At 48.1% G+C, this 16,601-nt stretch overlaps 1 protein-coding gene and 1 long non-coding RNA gene across 8 annotated transcripts in view; one reads left to right on the plus strand and one right to left on the minus strand.

Moving 5' to 3' along the window:
* LOC122363782 (potassium voltage-gated channel protein Shaker-like) overlaps positions 1-16,601 on the minus strand; it is an 82,305-nt gene that overhangs the window by 19,672 nt on the left and 46,032 nt on the right. For 5 of the 7 annotated variants that reach the window (XM_043333430.1, XM_043333429.1, XM_043333424.1 and 2 more), the window contains exon 2: positions 1,198-1,318. In XM_043333430.1, the coding sequence (XP_043189365.1) occupies positions 1,198-1,318 (121 nt within the window). Of the gene's footprint in view, positions 1-1,197; positions 1,319-10,449; positions 10,949-16,601 lie in introns of those variants that run through there. The other 2 variants (XM_043333426.1, XM_043333425.1) reach the window with 2 other exon arrangements.
* LOC122363784 overlaps positions 1-16,601 on the plus strand; it is a 65,404-nt gene that overhangs the window by 4,175 nt on the left and 44,628 nt on the right. The window contains exon 2 of the long non-coding RNA XR_006253426.1: positions 3,344-3,393. This is a non-coding gene — a long non-coding RNA (uncharacterized LOC122363784). The remainder of the gene's footprint in view (positions 1-3,343; positions 3,394-16,601) is intronic.

Genomic DNA, 16,601 nt, shown 5'->3' on the forward strand with positions numbered 1-16,601 from the left:
TGGTAGAATACATGTACGATAACCATGCAATGCATGGACAAGAACGCTTATAAAAATTCCAAACGGTTATGGAATAACATAACATTTAAAAATTGTAAACATAGTTGGTAACCTGGCAAGAAATGCTTTTCCGTGTTTCACAGAGCAATGGTGATGGGCCTGAAACCCCGGTCTGGCTCATTCGAACGACCGTGAAGAGAAGTATAATTGGAAACCATAAATTGGAACTGACGCCAGCTATGAAGGGCTAAAACGATGGGTGGCCGCTTTGCCCCGGGTGGCCGCTTTGCCCCACTCTCCCCTACCCCAAAATCTATTTTTCAAACCTGTTTTAGGCCACTATTTTTCACACCCTGGCCTTTTCAACGAAAGAAACAAAACGAAAACTTGGGCAAAAAAAGGAGGTATTAGCCGTTTTCACGACAGCCATCTGGTACACATTTGGTGCAAATTTGGTGCAGATTAGGCGCAGATTTGGTCAAATTAGGTTCAGTGTATCTCTTAGTAGCTATCTGCTATTGCGCTAATTGCTTACCTATATGCCTGCTTTGTCATATTATCAGAGAGTATCATCGATTAAAACACTGAAATAAACTCCTAAAATGAAGATATTTGCTGTAAAAGAGATTAGGTGCAGATTTGGTCAAATTAGGTTCATTTGCCGGATAGTCTGTCGTGAAAACGGCTATTGCGTCTCAGCTAAGCCAAGGAACTACCTTTTTGGTAACCTGGAATAAAGGTTTAATGCTGCCACATGAGCTGCCAAGCCAAGAAAAGAAAGGAATTTTCACTTTTATGTTTTCTTCAATTCATTTTTTCTTTGTGACCCATAACCTCTATTTTGGGAAAGATAAGTTGCAACGACGGTTCCTTGCCCTATGGAAAGTTGTGGGGGCAGCGCCCCCATACCAGCGCCCATAACCGTGGGGGCATCGCCCCCACGGTTCCAGAGTCGTGGCGTGGGGCAAGCTACCCCCACTGCCGCCCTCCTCCCCCGTTCCCGCGCCTATGACATCAAGACCACATGATAAGAATAAATAGCATTTTACGAATCAATCACACATCAACATTTGTTATAACTTTTCCTGGATGCATTCTTTTGAAATATTGAGGGATATTGAGGGCACTTGCCATTCATTAGCACTTAGCAGTGAGAGACGACAGTTTGATAACATTTGCGCGACTTCCAGTACTCACATTGATGACGACACGCTCACAAAAGTCGTGCTCGTGAGGAATGGGCTCGAAGTTGCTGACTTGCACCTGCGTGTGGCCGCCGCCGCCATCATCTTCGTGAAGGTTGGCCTTTGGCAGTGACCTGAAACAGAAAACACAGGGGGTAAGGCTCCCGAACAAATTCGCACGACAGACTACCACTTCTGACTTTTCTATGATAACGAGTTCCGTCTCATATGACGCAAGAGATGTAAAACATTAAAGGGACCCTCCCACCTTCAAAAAAGTTAATGAATTGGCATGAAAGTGATGTCGCTCGGTTCAGAAAGAGGAAAAACGAATATCTACCAAATTGCATCGAAAAATATTCACCGGTTTTCAAGATATTAGACTTTTACTTTTGTTTACTTTTTGGGATCTCCGCTGTTCCTAGCGACTTTATTTGAAAGTGCGGCATTTGTTGCGCGCAAAGCAGCATATACCACCGCGTGCTACAAAACGTTTTAGTCAAACATTTAACGGACGTTCGAAAGCCTGATGACGTCATCAGATTCCCGTAATGGTTAAGAGATAGGGACCACGCTGGTCCCACCCTGCAAAAAAGGGAAGAAATTTCTTGAACACCATAAAGCTGCGGGGGTTGCGACCAGGATAAATGGTGGTTTCTGAGCCTGGCCGCAAACTTGGCTATCTCAACTCAAAACTAATGTTAAGGTGGGAGGGTCCCTTTAACCTTCCAGGTGGTGGTGGGGGGGGGGGGGGCATTTTTTGCCCCCCTTTAGTTTTTCGATATTTCTCCAGAACCGCTGCGCCGATCGTCACCAAACTTTCAGTACCCTCCCATGAATAGCTATTGCACATTGTGACCAATTTTTTCCAAAGGCTATAATAGGTTGGCCGCTAATGACGTCAGAGTGACGTCATTTCTGCCATTTTCGACCCAAAAAAAAGGTTTCGCGGGAAGAGCTGTCAGGCTTTAGAGCTACAGAAAATGTTTCAGACATAAAAGGTGTAGAATTAACAGGGCTACAAAACTGGTGGTATCTTGGATTTTTTACATTGATGGATTTTGACCCCCAAAAATAAAAAAATAGATTTTTTAAATATAATTTAGCCGAAAAATCCAAAAAGTTGTTGAAGTTAAAAAACGGAATATATGTGATAGTGTCTACCACCTTCTATCTACATACCAAATTTGAGATCAATGCCTCTTTTTTTAGCCAAGTTATAGCGAAAAAACTGTTCAAAAATGATGACGTCAAATTTTCAAACTCAATTTTTAGCAATTCTAGACCTCGTAGCGCAAAAAAAAAGACCACCATTAGACTCCCCATGACGAGCTGCATCGAATCAATACCCATTTTATGCAAAACTAACAACTTTGAAATTTGACCTTTTTACCTGACCTTGACCTGACCTCCACCAGAAAGTGACCTAAAACGTACCTGATGGTCTTATAACCAACACCATTGAGTTGGAAATGAAAAATTGGCCATAAAACATGCATCGCACAACCTTAGTAAAGTTGGGTTCATGTGGTGACCCTTGGTGACCTGACCTGTGACCTGACCTGTGACCTGGCCTGGTATGACCAGTGACCTCTAAGAGCAACATATGTAGTAGACACTAGACAACTGGCGCCCTATCGCTGATTTTCGACAAAATGCGTTTTACTCGGTGTTATAGCGCTTTCCCTAGAAGACCCGTGAACGGTGAAACATTTTATCTTTGACCTGATCTGTGACGTCATCAATGACCCCGAGGTCAATGAAATTTGGTTCCTTTCGACAAATTTGACAGTGCTATCGAAAGCTGTTTGAATTTTCCGGATCCGTCCTGTAGTTTCGGAGATATGGGGGGGGGGGCAAAAAATACCCCCGCGCGGAAGGTGGCCGGGAGGCCCACCGCCTGCCGGGTTAAAAATGCTGATGGTTCTCGCATCTTCAAACCAGGTTGTTTACATTTGTTAGTGATGACCACGGATGGCAAACATGACTTAAATAATGAATATAATGCGCAAACTATCTTCTTATTGTTCTCATTATTATTTTAAATGACAAGCCCACACCTGATCAAGCATATTTTGAGGATAAAGAGCCACAATAAAAGAACATGTTTCATGTAGTTTTCCGTTTCAGCAAATGACCCCGCCCTCTTCTTTTCCCAGAATCCGAATACTTTGCCGCGGTTCGTATTCCGCACCGACCGCTGTACCAGGTATGTTTGGCGGGGGTCGGTGTCTTGTTGCCCGGAGCCAGTCGTCATAACGTGCACAACACTGGCGCGCATGGACGGGTCGGCGCCGCTTGGGGCGGGACCGCTCGTCGCTTCCGACAGGGGGGGGGGGGCGTGCCGACGGGTCGTCGCCGTACCCGTGACCCGGGCGTCGATGTCGCCGGGGGAGGGGTAGGGGGAAGGGTGTGTCCGTGGGGGCGGGGCGGCCGGGCGGTGACGGACTGGGTGTGTCAGGGCATGAGGAACGGGTGGCAGACAGGGGGCCTGTGTGGAGGCTATGAACGGGCTATAAAGACGAACAGGGGTTCAATATAGACATACTTACAGCGTTCACTCACTAGTCAAAAGAAAATGGGTTGGTAAACACGAAAATGTATTTGCTAAAGGGTGTGCTAACCAAAGACTTTACATATAATTCCCTTTCAAAAGGATGGATGGTTACGAAACGTCACTGAACGATAGTTTGCACCTCATTGTAAATAATGTACCTACTTGTACATGTCTTCGCGGATGACTATGCAAAGCACAGCAGACCAGCACTTCCGTTTTATAAATGATTTAGTGAGTGATGAGACTTAGTTCATGTTGTATGAGTTCCCGGAAGTTCTTTGTCTTCAAAGCTCGATAGTTGACTGCAGGGGTGCCAACCTCAAACAAATGCTGCACGGTAACCAAAGCCTGCCTGGCATTATCTATTATGTCATCGTGTCTCCGATAACCAAAATAGTGGCCAAGGTTTCTTTCGGTAATGATATAAAATAACGAGGTAAAATATTTCTACACAGGTTTTCCGTATATTGTACAGAAATATGGCGTGCTAATGAACATCATATCATTGCAAAAATACTACAAAGGGCGACTAAGAGACAGGGCAACTAATGCATCGAGGACAAACTGCCTACTCGTGTCAGAGAGCGAACCCACCCGACCACGACAGTCGGCTTTACAGGGGGTAACGATCCCGCAACGTCAGTCCACAGCAGACTAGGGATGACACACAGTGGCGGAATGGAAACCAGCATCACAGGCTTGCAGTGGCGGGAGGGCTTGTCACAGGTGCACACTACTGTAGCTTGGAACGGATATCCAAATCACGGGAGCATTAGTTTGGAACGATTTCTAGCATTACAGGCTCACATAGGTGGAATAAATTTCAGAATTTCGTGCATACATGGGTGCATATTGCTTACTGAAAGTGAACTAACAAAGGTGAGTTTTTTCCGTGATGAGGTGCAATGTTTTTGGCACTGATCGCATACTTTAAATGCTCACAGTTTAAAATGTCATTCGCACTGGATCATAACCAAAACAGCACTTACATATTTGTACGTAAAAATCTACCTACTTTAAAATGCATAAATGATGTTTTAGTCTTCACCAGGATAAACATAGGCAAATAACAGTGAACAATAGATAAACAATAAGTAACAAAGTCACAATGTGACCTTGCGAAATTGAAAGATAAAAACAGCATTGGCCTTATTTACTTTCACAAATGTGACATGATCACAACGCATTGAATCAACACATCCCTATACTAACACACTGTTGACAAGTCCCATCACATGGAATTACAGCGATGACGTCACGGGCACCGCGCCGCGCCCACCCCGAAGGAGCTTACTTGTATCCGCCATTTTTCTTCTTCCTGCGCCTGGCCATGACCGCGATGTGAGTGAAGACACGCGCGCGCGACCGCTGGCGCCCTTTGAGGGTGGCGCGCCCACAATGAGTGCCACTGGCGGCTTGGCGAGCCGCTCATTGATTGGCCACGTGCGCGACGGTCGTCGGGCCGGTAGCCTAGTGACGCCAGGTGGCAATCAATGCCGACCCCCACCCACCCAGGGGGGGGGGGGGCGCCGACTGTGACGTAAACCTGCTTCCGCGGACGACTGATGGACGGCGGGCAGTGAAGCGCCATCGACAGCACGTCTTGGAGCCGCTAGCAGTTAGCCAATGAGTGGACATGTTTACAGGCGGTCATTGCCGTCCCCGACACGTACTTGAGTTCGTTGGCCGGACTTCGGACAATCCTACGGTCATGCCTTTGCTGCTGTGTTCGGGAGCACATACAGACTGTCAAAACATTTTGAAGGGGCTTCAGCGCTGGTGCTCACGGTCCAGCTCTGGTGACTGGTGGCTCTATTCCCTGGACGGTGAACTGTTTACATTCTATGGCTTCAAAGTCTCCGACTTAATCGGATTTCATTGTAAAATGTTTTGACAAAAGCATGTCATCAAGTTACTGTGTTTTCACTTGTACAGCCTCTAGGCTTTGAAAGCTAAATAATCATCATTCATCTCAAACGCAACATAGAATATACAACACTGAAGCGCAAGTACAAACTGAATATAGACAAAACTAGCCACATTAAGTGAAGTTACCTCTAAAGTGTCGTAGGCCCATGCTGAGTGCACCGAAAGTAAGGGAAACACATTTTTTCCTGTTCTTTGGGGGATCGTTTAGCAGCATAGGCAACGCGAATTGTATTGACATCATCGTGGCATCTGTCAACTGGCTATGCAATAAAAAGACACAAGAGATTGGGATGTGTTCATTCTCATTTAGTGGGATGAGTAAGTCTTGTTTTAGATCTCATAAATTAGCTAGCCGATCACTCATGCTCCATCGTTATGGTTTCGCGCCACACAGGCTGGGTCCAAATTGCACCTGGCGACGCGTCACTCTCACTGGTTTAACCCTATTCCTGGCGGGGGGGGGGGCCTCAGGAGCCCCCCCTGAGGTTTTTTGGTTATTTCTCCCAAACGCGTTGAGCTAGGAAGCTCAAATTTTCTGACTTTTCCTAAAAGGCTTCTACGCAACATGTCTGAAAATTTTGAGTTGATCTGACCTCAGGTCAGGTCACCAGAGGCGGTTTGGTGACCCTACCTCAGAAAAGTTTGCAATCACGCCAGAGCTAGAGTTTTTGACCGATCAATTTCTTCTCTTCAGGCTTTAGTTAGGGTACCAGTATGTGCAATTTGTATATCTCGGAATTTTGATATCGGTGACCTAAGGTCAGGTCAGTTTCGCGACCTCCCCATTATAAGTCAATGGGGGAAAAATCAACTCCCTGTTTTTACCACTAAAACGGGTCGGAATGGCTCCATATACCATACATGACTTCATATACGATCAACCTTCACTACCTTGAGGTCTGTTTTGCTGTTGGGCAGCTGTGAGGTCATGTGACGTCATCAAAGGTCACCAAAGGTTTTTGGCCAATAACTCCGTACAGGAACAAGATACAGACGCGTGGATGGTCTCATTGTGTTCAGCTCGTCAAGACGCATCGAATGATATACATGATGACCTCGAGGTCACGTGACCTGAGGTCAACCTTTGACCTTGACCTTTCGAGGTCAACATATATATCATTCGATGCGGATTGACGAGAGGATCACGATGATGCCCTTAGTTTGTTCCTATCTTGACTAATTCGAAAGTTATTCGAGAAAAACTCTCTCCATATCTAGCGCCGCCATTTTGACTTTTTCGACCCCTGTGACGTCATCTTTGACCTGACCTGAAAATGACCTTAGTAAAAATTGTAGACCTTGTCCATGCGTATCCGATGCCGTTTACCGCTTGTCGCTATCTTGCTTCGTTCTCGAGATCTCAGGGGGGGGGGCCGAATCGCCCCCCCCCGCCAGTTTCTTGTCCCGGCGGAGCCCGCCAGGAATAGGGTTAATCTGGACTACTTTGGTGGTTGCATCAATCAAGTGATCACTATTCAGTATTCAGTCTGGCCTTGGTCTCAGTATATGTAAAAAAAGTTTAGCACCATAGAGGTACTTTTCAATTGACTAATTTTCAGTACCCTAGCGGTGCTAAGCTAAGCATTTTATTCGCACTTAACTGAGATCTAGTTTAGTATCGAGGTGCTAATATAAGTACCCATATTTGTTTAGCACCCGTGTACTAATTGTAGTACCCTACACCTGCTAGACCAATTTTCAGTACCCTAGCGGTGCTAAACTTTAAAAGGTGCTAAGAATAGCATGCAGTTAGTACTTTCCGTACTCACATATGAACCGTTTTAGCGCTATTGTTACCCCACGACAAGTAGAATAATGCTAACGAAAGCAATGGGGCTGAAAGTAGAATATCGTTACTATAGGATAAAACCAGTCAGTTGTCCCAACATGCATGGAGAGCGGTCAAATACCTTCATTTTCCCTCCTCCAGTATCATTGTCCTGCCCTAAAACACTCTTACAGAGGATGGCAGAAGCGCAGATGCAATTAGAGCCGGAAAAGACACCACAATGGCTAGACTGTAGAGCTGCTTGCAAATAATGACGAAATAGGTGTGCTCCTCTGTAGCGAATGCTGGGAGAATCTTCATGATTCTATCTTTGTTCAAATGACCATACTTAGATCTGAAAGCATGCTAATTATCCTCGCAATGTTCAAACAAAGGCTGACTGGCTACAAAATCTCAACGCCTCTTATAATCAAACAAGTGCAAGTGCGCATAAACACGCGAGCACATAAGCACCGACAGCTGTTGAACAAGCAAACTCATACTAACATCGCAATCTGACTTCTGCTTATCCGTTCTATGAGCTCGGCAGTCTAAACATTGGCGAGTGCCAGCGCGAGGGCCTCGGCGTGCCAAACGGACCAGGGATGTGACGCCCGATCCAAACCGTCCCCTGGTACTGAGCAGCTGGGAACCGGACGACACAGGACGTTCCAACAAGGCCGGAGGTTGGAATGTTGTCTTGGGTGGCGCTTCCCGCCACACGACTGACTGAGGAATGGGATCTTTGTCTTTTTCGTGGTATAGTAGGTAAGCGCTCAGTTTTGCCAGGCACGGTTGGCGAGACTGCGCGGCGCTCTGGGACAAAGCGATATGTGGATGCATGCAAGGTATGCTGTGCCGCAGTACAGTACGCCTGCGAGGTATACTGTGCCGCAGTACAGTACGCCTGCGAGTTATACTGTGCCGCAGTGCAGTACGCCTGCGAGGTATACTGTGCCGCAGTACAGTACGCCTGCGAGCTATACTGTGCCGCAGTACAGTACGCCTGCGAGCTATACTGTGCCGCAGTACAGTACGCATGCGAGCTATACTGTGCCGCAGTACAGTACGCCTGCGAGGTATACTGTGCCGCAGTACAGTACGCCTGCGAGGTATACTGTGCCGCAGTACAGTACGCCTGCGAGCTAGACTGTGCCGCAGTACAGTACGCCTGCGAGGTATACTGTGCCGCAGTACAGTACGCCTGCGAGCTATACTGTGCCGCAGTACAGTACGCCTGCGAGCTATACTGTGCCGCAGTACAGTACGCCTGCGAGCTATACTGTGCCGCAGTACAGTACGCCTGCGAGCTAGGGTAGGGTGGGGTAATTTGAACATGTGGGGCAATTTGAACATAGTGTGAATAACACAAAATTACGGAAAATCCATAAGTGGCATGACAATAAGACCAATGAGAGAAATTATCGTAACCAAAAGGGCTATCATATGAACGGGGTTTAAAGTTTCAGGGAATGTAGATGTTGACGCACAGTGTAAAAAAATCAATTTCGCAAGGAAAAACGCCTAACAACACTTCATTGCAACTTCATTGCAGCGCAAAATCTTGCATTGCTAGCGCCTAATACGCAACGGCTTTTGTTGTACAATGACCTAATTAGTGCCTTCAATCCAAGAAATTTGCTTTTGAATCCTGTTTTTAAAAATGGCAAAATAACTTTTAGCGTGGGGTAATTTGAACACAGTGTGAGAATTTCAATGAAGACAGGGATAGCTCCGAAAAAACAACGCTCCCAGTTTTTTTGCCAATATTTTCGACCCAAAGCAGTAGCAGATAAGTGATGCCAGTTTTAGAAAATTTACGTCTAATATCCGTCTGATGTCCGGCATTTTCGTTGATTTTCCGTCCCAAAAATGTTAAAATCAATTATTTGTCCAAATATGTCCGAAAATTATGCAGCTATCAACACTCAAAACCGCCATTTATATTGCTTATCATGTAATTTTACCAGCCGAAAGGTGTTCATTATATTGAGAGCTTAACAAGCTTTCCATTCGCCAATCAATGCTACGCACGATTACTTGATGAAAATGCGTAAGTGTGGCAGGCTATCGTCCAATGTTGTCCAGACTACTATACCTTTGTGCAATCAATTCCGAATTGGACAATATAAAGAATCGAAACTCCGAATGTCCAGGTTCCGATTGGCACCACTATAACAGATGAAGTAAGGTTTGGTAGGGTTTTTATCGAACGGAGATGATAGACGTTCTGTTCATTGAAGAGAGGCGAATTCTGTCAACTGACCGGTGTGCAGCGTGCAGATATTGATACTCTGCAACTGTTATTTTTGTTGTTGTGCTGCTTTTTCAAATGAAGCTATGTTTAGAATTGCTCTGCCTATTCGTTTATGGGTCAAACAACATCGGTGCTGGCGAGACTATCGTTTTTATGGCAGATAAAGGCAGTATGTTCAAATTACCCCACGGTGGGGCAATTTGAACACACCGTGACTTGGTGGAGAAGTGATGCTATGCTTTTCAAGGTATGCTCGGCTCGTCCAAAAATGAGGCTTGCATGGTGAAAGCAAGTGACACATGCGCTACTAAAACAGTTTTTCTTCATCCAGGGTTGAGCTGGAATTTGGTACAACGGAGAAGACGTAAAAATATGTTCAAATTACCCCACACTACCCTATACTGTGCCGCAGTACAGTACGCCTGCGAGCTATACTGTGCCGCAGTACAGTACGCCTGCGAGCTATACTGTGCCGCAGTACAGTACACCCATCAGTTACACTGCACCGCCGCCGTCAGCGCTCGGCAGTCCCCCATGCTGGGATGCGGTTTCGCTTCCTTATGGCATCCAGTGACTTCTCTAAGGACTTGAGGATAACTGCACAGCTTCAAGCTATTGCGATTTCGATATAAAAGTAGGCTATCTTTTCCTGATCGAGGAGCAAAAAGGAGCAATAGAATTAACCTGTGTTTAATCCGACATAGTTCCGACATCCGACATATATGGCTTCTACCACTGATGACATGATGCTTACCTGGACATTCTATCACGGCGCCAGACCCGGTTGGGCAGACGGACCAGGTGCAGAAGAAGGTCCACATCGAACGAGCCGCCCACTGTCGAAATGGTGGCACACATAGTCCCGCGCTAGCGGCGCCTCGGCCTCGCGCCCCGCTCCCATGGGCGCCCCGGGCCGGCGCACGGCCGGCGCCCTGGCCGCTCGCGCGCCACGGTCACGTCACGGCCCGCGGCCCGAGCGTCACGGACCGGTCGTCACGGACCAGTCACGGGCGTCACGATAGACCCGCTGGCACTTCGTCACGTCGATCGGTTGGTCTTCAACAGTCGTCGATTCGGTCGAGTCTCGGATCGACTGTTCAACGCGCTCTTGCCTTGGTTCGTCGCATAGTTCAGGTGATGGTTGAATAGATGAGTTGATCAAGCGTTATGAGAAATATTTCCAAAGTTTCATTTAGTGTGATCTTTTATGCTTGCATCCGGGGTTTCACCGCTCCAATAAGCGATCGTGTCTGAAACCGAGTTCTGTGAAATTAAGTGCTCCGAAATCAAGGGAATGTTCACATGCATGCGTAATGGATAGGTTCGGATAATGTCTGAAAAAAATCACCTCTAACCATAATTGCCCGTGTGTGCAAAAGAATGCTTAACAGTTGAGACAAGGAGCATCAGTGGGAACCTGTCTAAGTATCCACGGCTATCTGGTTTTTAGCTATCTAAATATAGTTCACATAAAGCTTTACAAGGCTAACTTCTATTCACACGTTCCTTTAACGACCTTTTTACAGCCAGACACCGTCGGACACATTACGGGATTCTTTGTAAGCCGATAAAACTCGGATCTGTCACTGTCACAGGAAACTCGGACTCATTTAATAGCTGACTCGTTCCATCAGCCCGCAGGAGGCTAAATTGATGCCATGACATCACGGTTATGTAATGTTATATGCACCATCCGTACTGATAAAGGATAAAAATTACTAAATAAAGTTCATTCTGATTAAAATGGCATATCAAACATTTTAATTATTTATTGCTCCGATTTGTTTCTTTGGGAGAACCTCAAAACAAGGGGATTTAAAATTTCAAACGACCAGTTACATAGATTTACCTTTGCAGATTATCTCGTCCAAATAAGCTTTGACTAAGTGGTCATTGGAAGGAAAGCTATTTAAAATCAGTGTCAAAAGCTGGGAAACGTGATAACAAAATGCTCCATTCATTGCAATAACTTATGACACCAGCAGCGTATCTTATGGCGATAAGATACTGAGCAACCAGCAGTTAATTTACGGAAAGAAAATGTTTGCATGTGGTAGCGCACGTGACGGTGGCACGCGTCTCCGTCATTGGCTAATGGGACATCAGTCATCGATCAGATGGGCTGACCGATGTACAAACAACGGCGGCTGGTGTGGTGTTGGTGCTGGTGCTGTCATGGTATTGTGCTGGTGCTGTGATGGTACTGGTAGCGGTTCCGGCACTGCATTGCTGCTGGTACTGGCATCAGCACCGGGCTGTCCATGTGCTGGTATTGCTCCCGAGTTTTGGCACCAGTGCTGTGCTGGTGCTGGCCATGTGCTCTGCCAGCGCTATTTATACTGTTCTAGTGCAATGCTGATACTGTGCTGGTACTGTGTTTAACTGTGCTGTACCTACACCGGTACTGTGTCCGCGGTGTCGGACACACCGCGCGCTCTGGTTCGATCAATGGTCAGCCGACCGGTCGGCCGACTGGTCAGTGGTGCCGACAATCAGCTGAGCTCCAGCTGCCGGTCCGACCAGCTTACGGAACCCCGGGACATCCCGAGCTGAGCCCAATAACGACGGGGGCGGTACCGGCGTGTTGGAGACGGAGGGGAATGCCTGCCGGGGACAGATGACGAGAGAAGTGGGAGGATAGTTGCAGCACAACCACACAGGGCAGTATTTTAGGATGGCGCGCAAATTTAGCAGGACCATTTTCTAAAAAACAACAATTGTTTATAAATTGCGCTGTATCTTTGTAGCTATGTTCGCGTTCGCAATATGTATGTATGCTTCCGGAAAGTAAAACGATAATATTGTTTGCCCTTTAACAATCAAGAAAACAAACAAATGACCAGCAACATGAGAAATCATCTTTTTGAGCAGCGACGGTCTGTATTCTTTTCTTGGCTGCCTGCCATAGGTAAGCTAGATCCACAGACTGCGTCTAATGCGGCTGCTGATGTAGTGTGTGCCAGAGACCATGCAGGTGCCTCCATTAATCGTCTATTCATTGGTGGGTAGGAGCGGTAAGGAGCGCGCCCCCCGGACGAAGACGGCTCCTCAGCGCGACATGATGGCTCCGCCAGCGCCATGATGGGATTTCCAGATAACGATGGGAGTGATTGAATAACGATGGGACTTCTGATGAAGAAATGTTCCTACATACTTATAGGGAAGTGCTGGAACACTCAGCGGCAAGGACTGAGGGACGGTCTGAGACATAGGATGCTGGCACTGTGGCTATTTCCTGGTCTGATCGGAACTTTTAGATCTCCTCATGTCCCATGAATTTGAAGCACTGGCACACATAGTACGTTTATTGATCTATAACCTATCGCGAAGGATTGCATTCAAATAGTTGGTAGTGGTAATTTCAGTTTAAATGGCACGTATAACCTAAACGGAAGGAAGAAAGGAAATCATGAAAGGAAGGGAAATGTTTTAAGGATAAGAATATAACGTTGACTTAGCTGCTGCTTGGCATCTGTTACCTCTGTGTTTTTGTTCTACCTATATGTTGTTTTGTTAGTTGCTTGTGATTTTCGGTGCGATCGTGCCTGGGCCTACTTAGCAGTAGAGCATAAGCCCTACTGGGTAGATAAAAGCTGTGTTTATTTACTCTATTCCGTTTTAGATGAATCTGAGCAGATTGCGATGCTCTGAAAATCAATGGAAGAAAAGGAGTGATAAAGTAGCACGTATCGCCACATGGCTTATGTAGCACCATGAACTTTTATCGTGCGTTCCGAAATGGGAGGCTTCATTGCTATTTAGGGCCACATAAAACGTGAAATATTCTAATAATTTCACGACCAAAGTGCCAACAGAAGTCGCGTAACTGTCACATTACTCGTAGTTTGCGAACCAAAACTGCAGCGATTCATGGTGGTGAGTGCCTCGCAACCAGCCCTGAGTGAGCGACAACACCGGCAATCAAGAGCGGTGAAGACTGAACCACAGTGACGACTGGTTCGCAGGCGGAGCGGCGGTGTCCGCCCGTCTCCACAGGGTGCTCATTCGGCAGTGCCGTTATCGTTCGACTCCGTCGCCGTCGTGGCTCCGTGTAGCTTGTGGTCGCTCTTTGAAGCAGCTCGGTCGGCGCGGACCAACGATCGACACGGACGACTGCGAGAGTGGGGTGGAGCGCCACCATCGAGCTCTGCCCGGTTCCGGAGGTTGGAGTCGTGGGTCCGAGTGAGAAGAGTGGGTGGGTTTCCGGTGACGATCGCGACCGCCGGAGTCACGAATGGAAGAGTGCGACCAAACGCGTCACGAGGTCATCACACGGATTTGGCACCAATTCCCACACGATTTCCCTCGCTCACTCACTCCTCGCGCTACGTGCCACACCACTGACCTCCCACACGCACACTACCGGCCACGCAGACCGCAGGACACCGGCCAGCACCCACCGGGCGCAGAGCGCACACCTCGCCGGCGGTCAGCCCTCTGAGCCGCGCCGGCGTCGGCGGCGGCGTGCGTCTGCTCGCGCGCCGTCGGCGGCGACGGGCCGAGCTGTCGGCGGCGGCGCCCGCCGGGATGCACTGAGCAGCGGCGCAGCTCGCGGAGAGAGCTGCCGCAGCTCGCAGCCGCCGGGTCGATAGCGGGCGGCAGCGGCCGCCGCCGGCCGGGACCGCCGGCTTCGCGGTGCCGGCCGTACGATGATCGATGCTTCTGACGCGGCTACCTGGAGGAGCGGCTCGCCGGCCGGCCGCCGGCCCACCTGTTGACGGCCAGACAACGGGAGCATCAGCCGGCCGGGCTGGCGGCGGGTCAGCCGGCAGGGCTGGCGGCGGGTCAGCCGACCGGGTCAGAGAGGCGGGTCAGCCGGCCGGGTCAGAGAGGCGGGCAGGACAGGCGGGTCAGAGAGGCGGGTGGGAGAGGCGGATCAGCAGGCCGGTCATCGCAAGGACAGGCCGAGGCGACCGAGAGCTACAGACCCGGACAACGAGCAACACCGGACAGCAGACAAGTCGACACCTCAGAGTTGGAGAGCGACAATGCAAGACCGGGAAGCTCCGTAAAGCGAGCAGCTTCGGACAGCTTCAGGCACTTTGAGACCAGCAAAACTGTTTTAGATAGAAGACAACTCATCAGATGCAGAATACGGACCACCCATACAGACAGCAGAAGAACAGTCTCAAAGTCGGACCCAACGCACGACCAGATAGGCTCAGCCAGTCACCATCTCCAGAGGGCCTGTCCGCCCGCCGACAGCCACGGCGGGGCGCCGCGCCGCCATGCCGGCGGTGGTCTCCCGCTCGTTCAGGGTCGCCTGGTATGCGGGCTCCGGTCAATGAGATGCCGACGGCCGCCGGGACGCCACCGCGGCACTCAGCTCTAAGCACGGCTCATCAGAAGATCCAGACTCGATTGCAGCCCAGCGGGGCACCAATTCAGGCTGACTGGCGCTGAAGCCTTTGTGCCGAATGACCAACGACCGTCTGGTGTTTCTTGGTGACCTGAACACTTACACGTTATTCACGTGATTCAATGAGATAACACTTGGCACTACAGTTCGCTCGAATGGTGAAAACTTTTAACGATTCTTCATGACAAGCAATCATACAGGCAGGTTTTCGTACATGAATGTCATGCAACCAAGCTTTCTTGCTTGGAACATAGCTGAATTGCACGCTCAACATTATTTGGCCTAGTTGGACTGCACTGATCATATAAGGAGTTTTATTACATGGCTCGTATGTTAACTGGGTGTTAAATTAATTGTGCCAGTTGACCGAAATTTTCACCTATAATTTCCTTCTTAAGGAATACATTTTTTTCTTGTTAATGACACCATAACAACGGTCAATAGAAATCCGCGCGTGTTTGACTCCTTTTTATTTATTTTTTTCCTGAGCGGTGACATATTTCATATTTATTATCGAGTTGGGGTGGGCCATGTAATAAAATGAATACTGTATGGAGTAGGGGCAATAAGGAAAAACTATTCCCTCTGGGACACCACTTAGCCCTCGAGCGAAGACCTCAACAAGCATTTTTGCCCTTGGCTACGCCTTGGACAATAAAGCATGTTTCGGTTTTCAATCTCGGATTACAAATAGTGACGTCATATCGGGCAATAATTTTACTATTGTCCGCTACCGCATAGAGTATTCATATTTGTCTGTATTGATAACAGTCCCTTGGACTTGAACAAGCCCCTGGAAGATGATGGTATGGACCATAGACCTCTGAACTTCTGATGCACCGAGGTCTATGTGTATGAAGTAAGCAAGACCCATCCAATTCACCAGCGCTGCAGCCATGCCCATTTCATTACCGTCTGGTGTCAGCGGTATGGATTTGTCGAATATGAACGTGTAGAAGCATCGAGCCACGGCCTTAGAATAACCGTCTGTGCCGCAGTATGTATGCCAACACGAAAAATTCTAGTCCGAGAATAACTCTAAGAGCCTGAGTCACAGCAGGACTCGGCCGCCGCGAGCATATGTAGACAGAAATACGCTTATGCAGGCACGTTTCTGACTCTGTGAGAGTAATTCAGTCAGGCTGCTGTTTTCTTTTAGTTTCTCCCTTGAACCGTCTCTGGCCCGTCTATGTATATCTCCCTTTGTGACTATGTTTGGCTTCTCATCAAATATTTTTTCTAGCACCTTTGCCGACTTGTCTGACTTCTAAGACCTGCTTCTGACTTGTGACTCGATTTTCATCGGACCTATTTCTGATTTCATCTGACTTTTCTGGACGGATAGCCTAACTTCTCCTAAAATCCTCCCCGACCTTCCATGACTCATCTCTGCCCTCCTGTGATCCATCTCTCCCCTCCTGAGACCTCTCTATATCATCTTGGACCCTCCACGACCCCAGTGCCCTCCGAGATCTGCTCTGACAGAAGTGCTGATCGCGCCGGCCGCGGCCTGTCGCGCCGCGTGACGTCAGTGGCCGCTAGCCGGC

This window comes from Amphibalanus amphitrite, unplaced genomic scaffold (genome assembly GCF_019059575.1).
Source record: "Amphibalanus amphitrite isolate SeventyFive unplaced genomic scaffold, NRLGWU_Aamphi_draft 000639F_arrow, whole genome shotgun sequence".
NCBI lineage: Eukaryota > Metazoa > Arthropoda > Thecostraca > Balanomorpha > Balanidae > Amphibalanus > Amphibalanus amphitrite.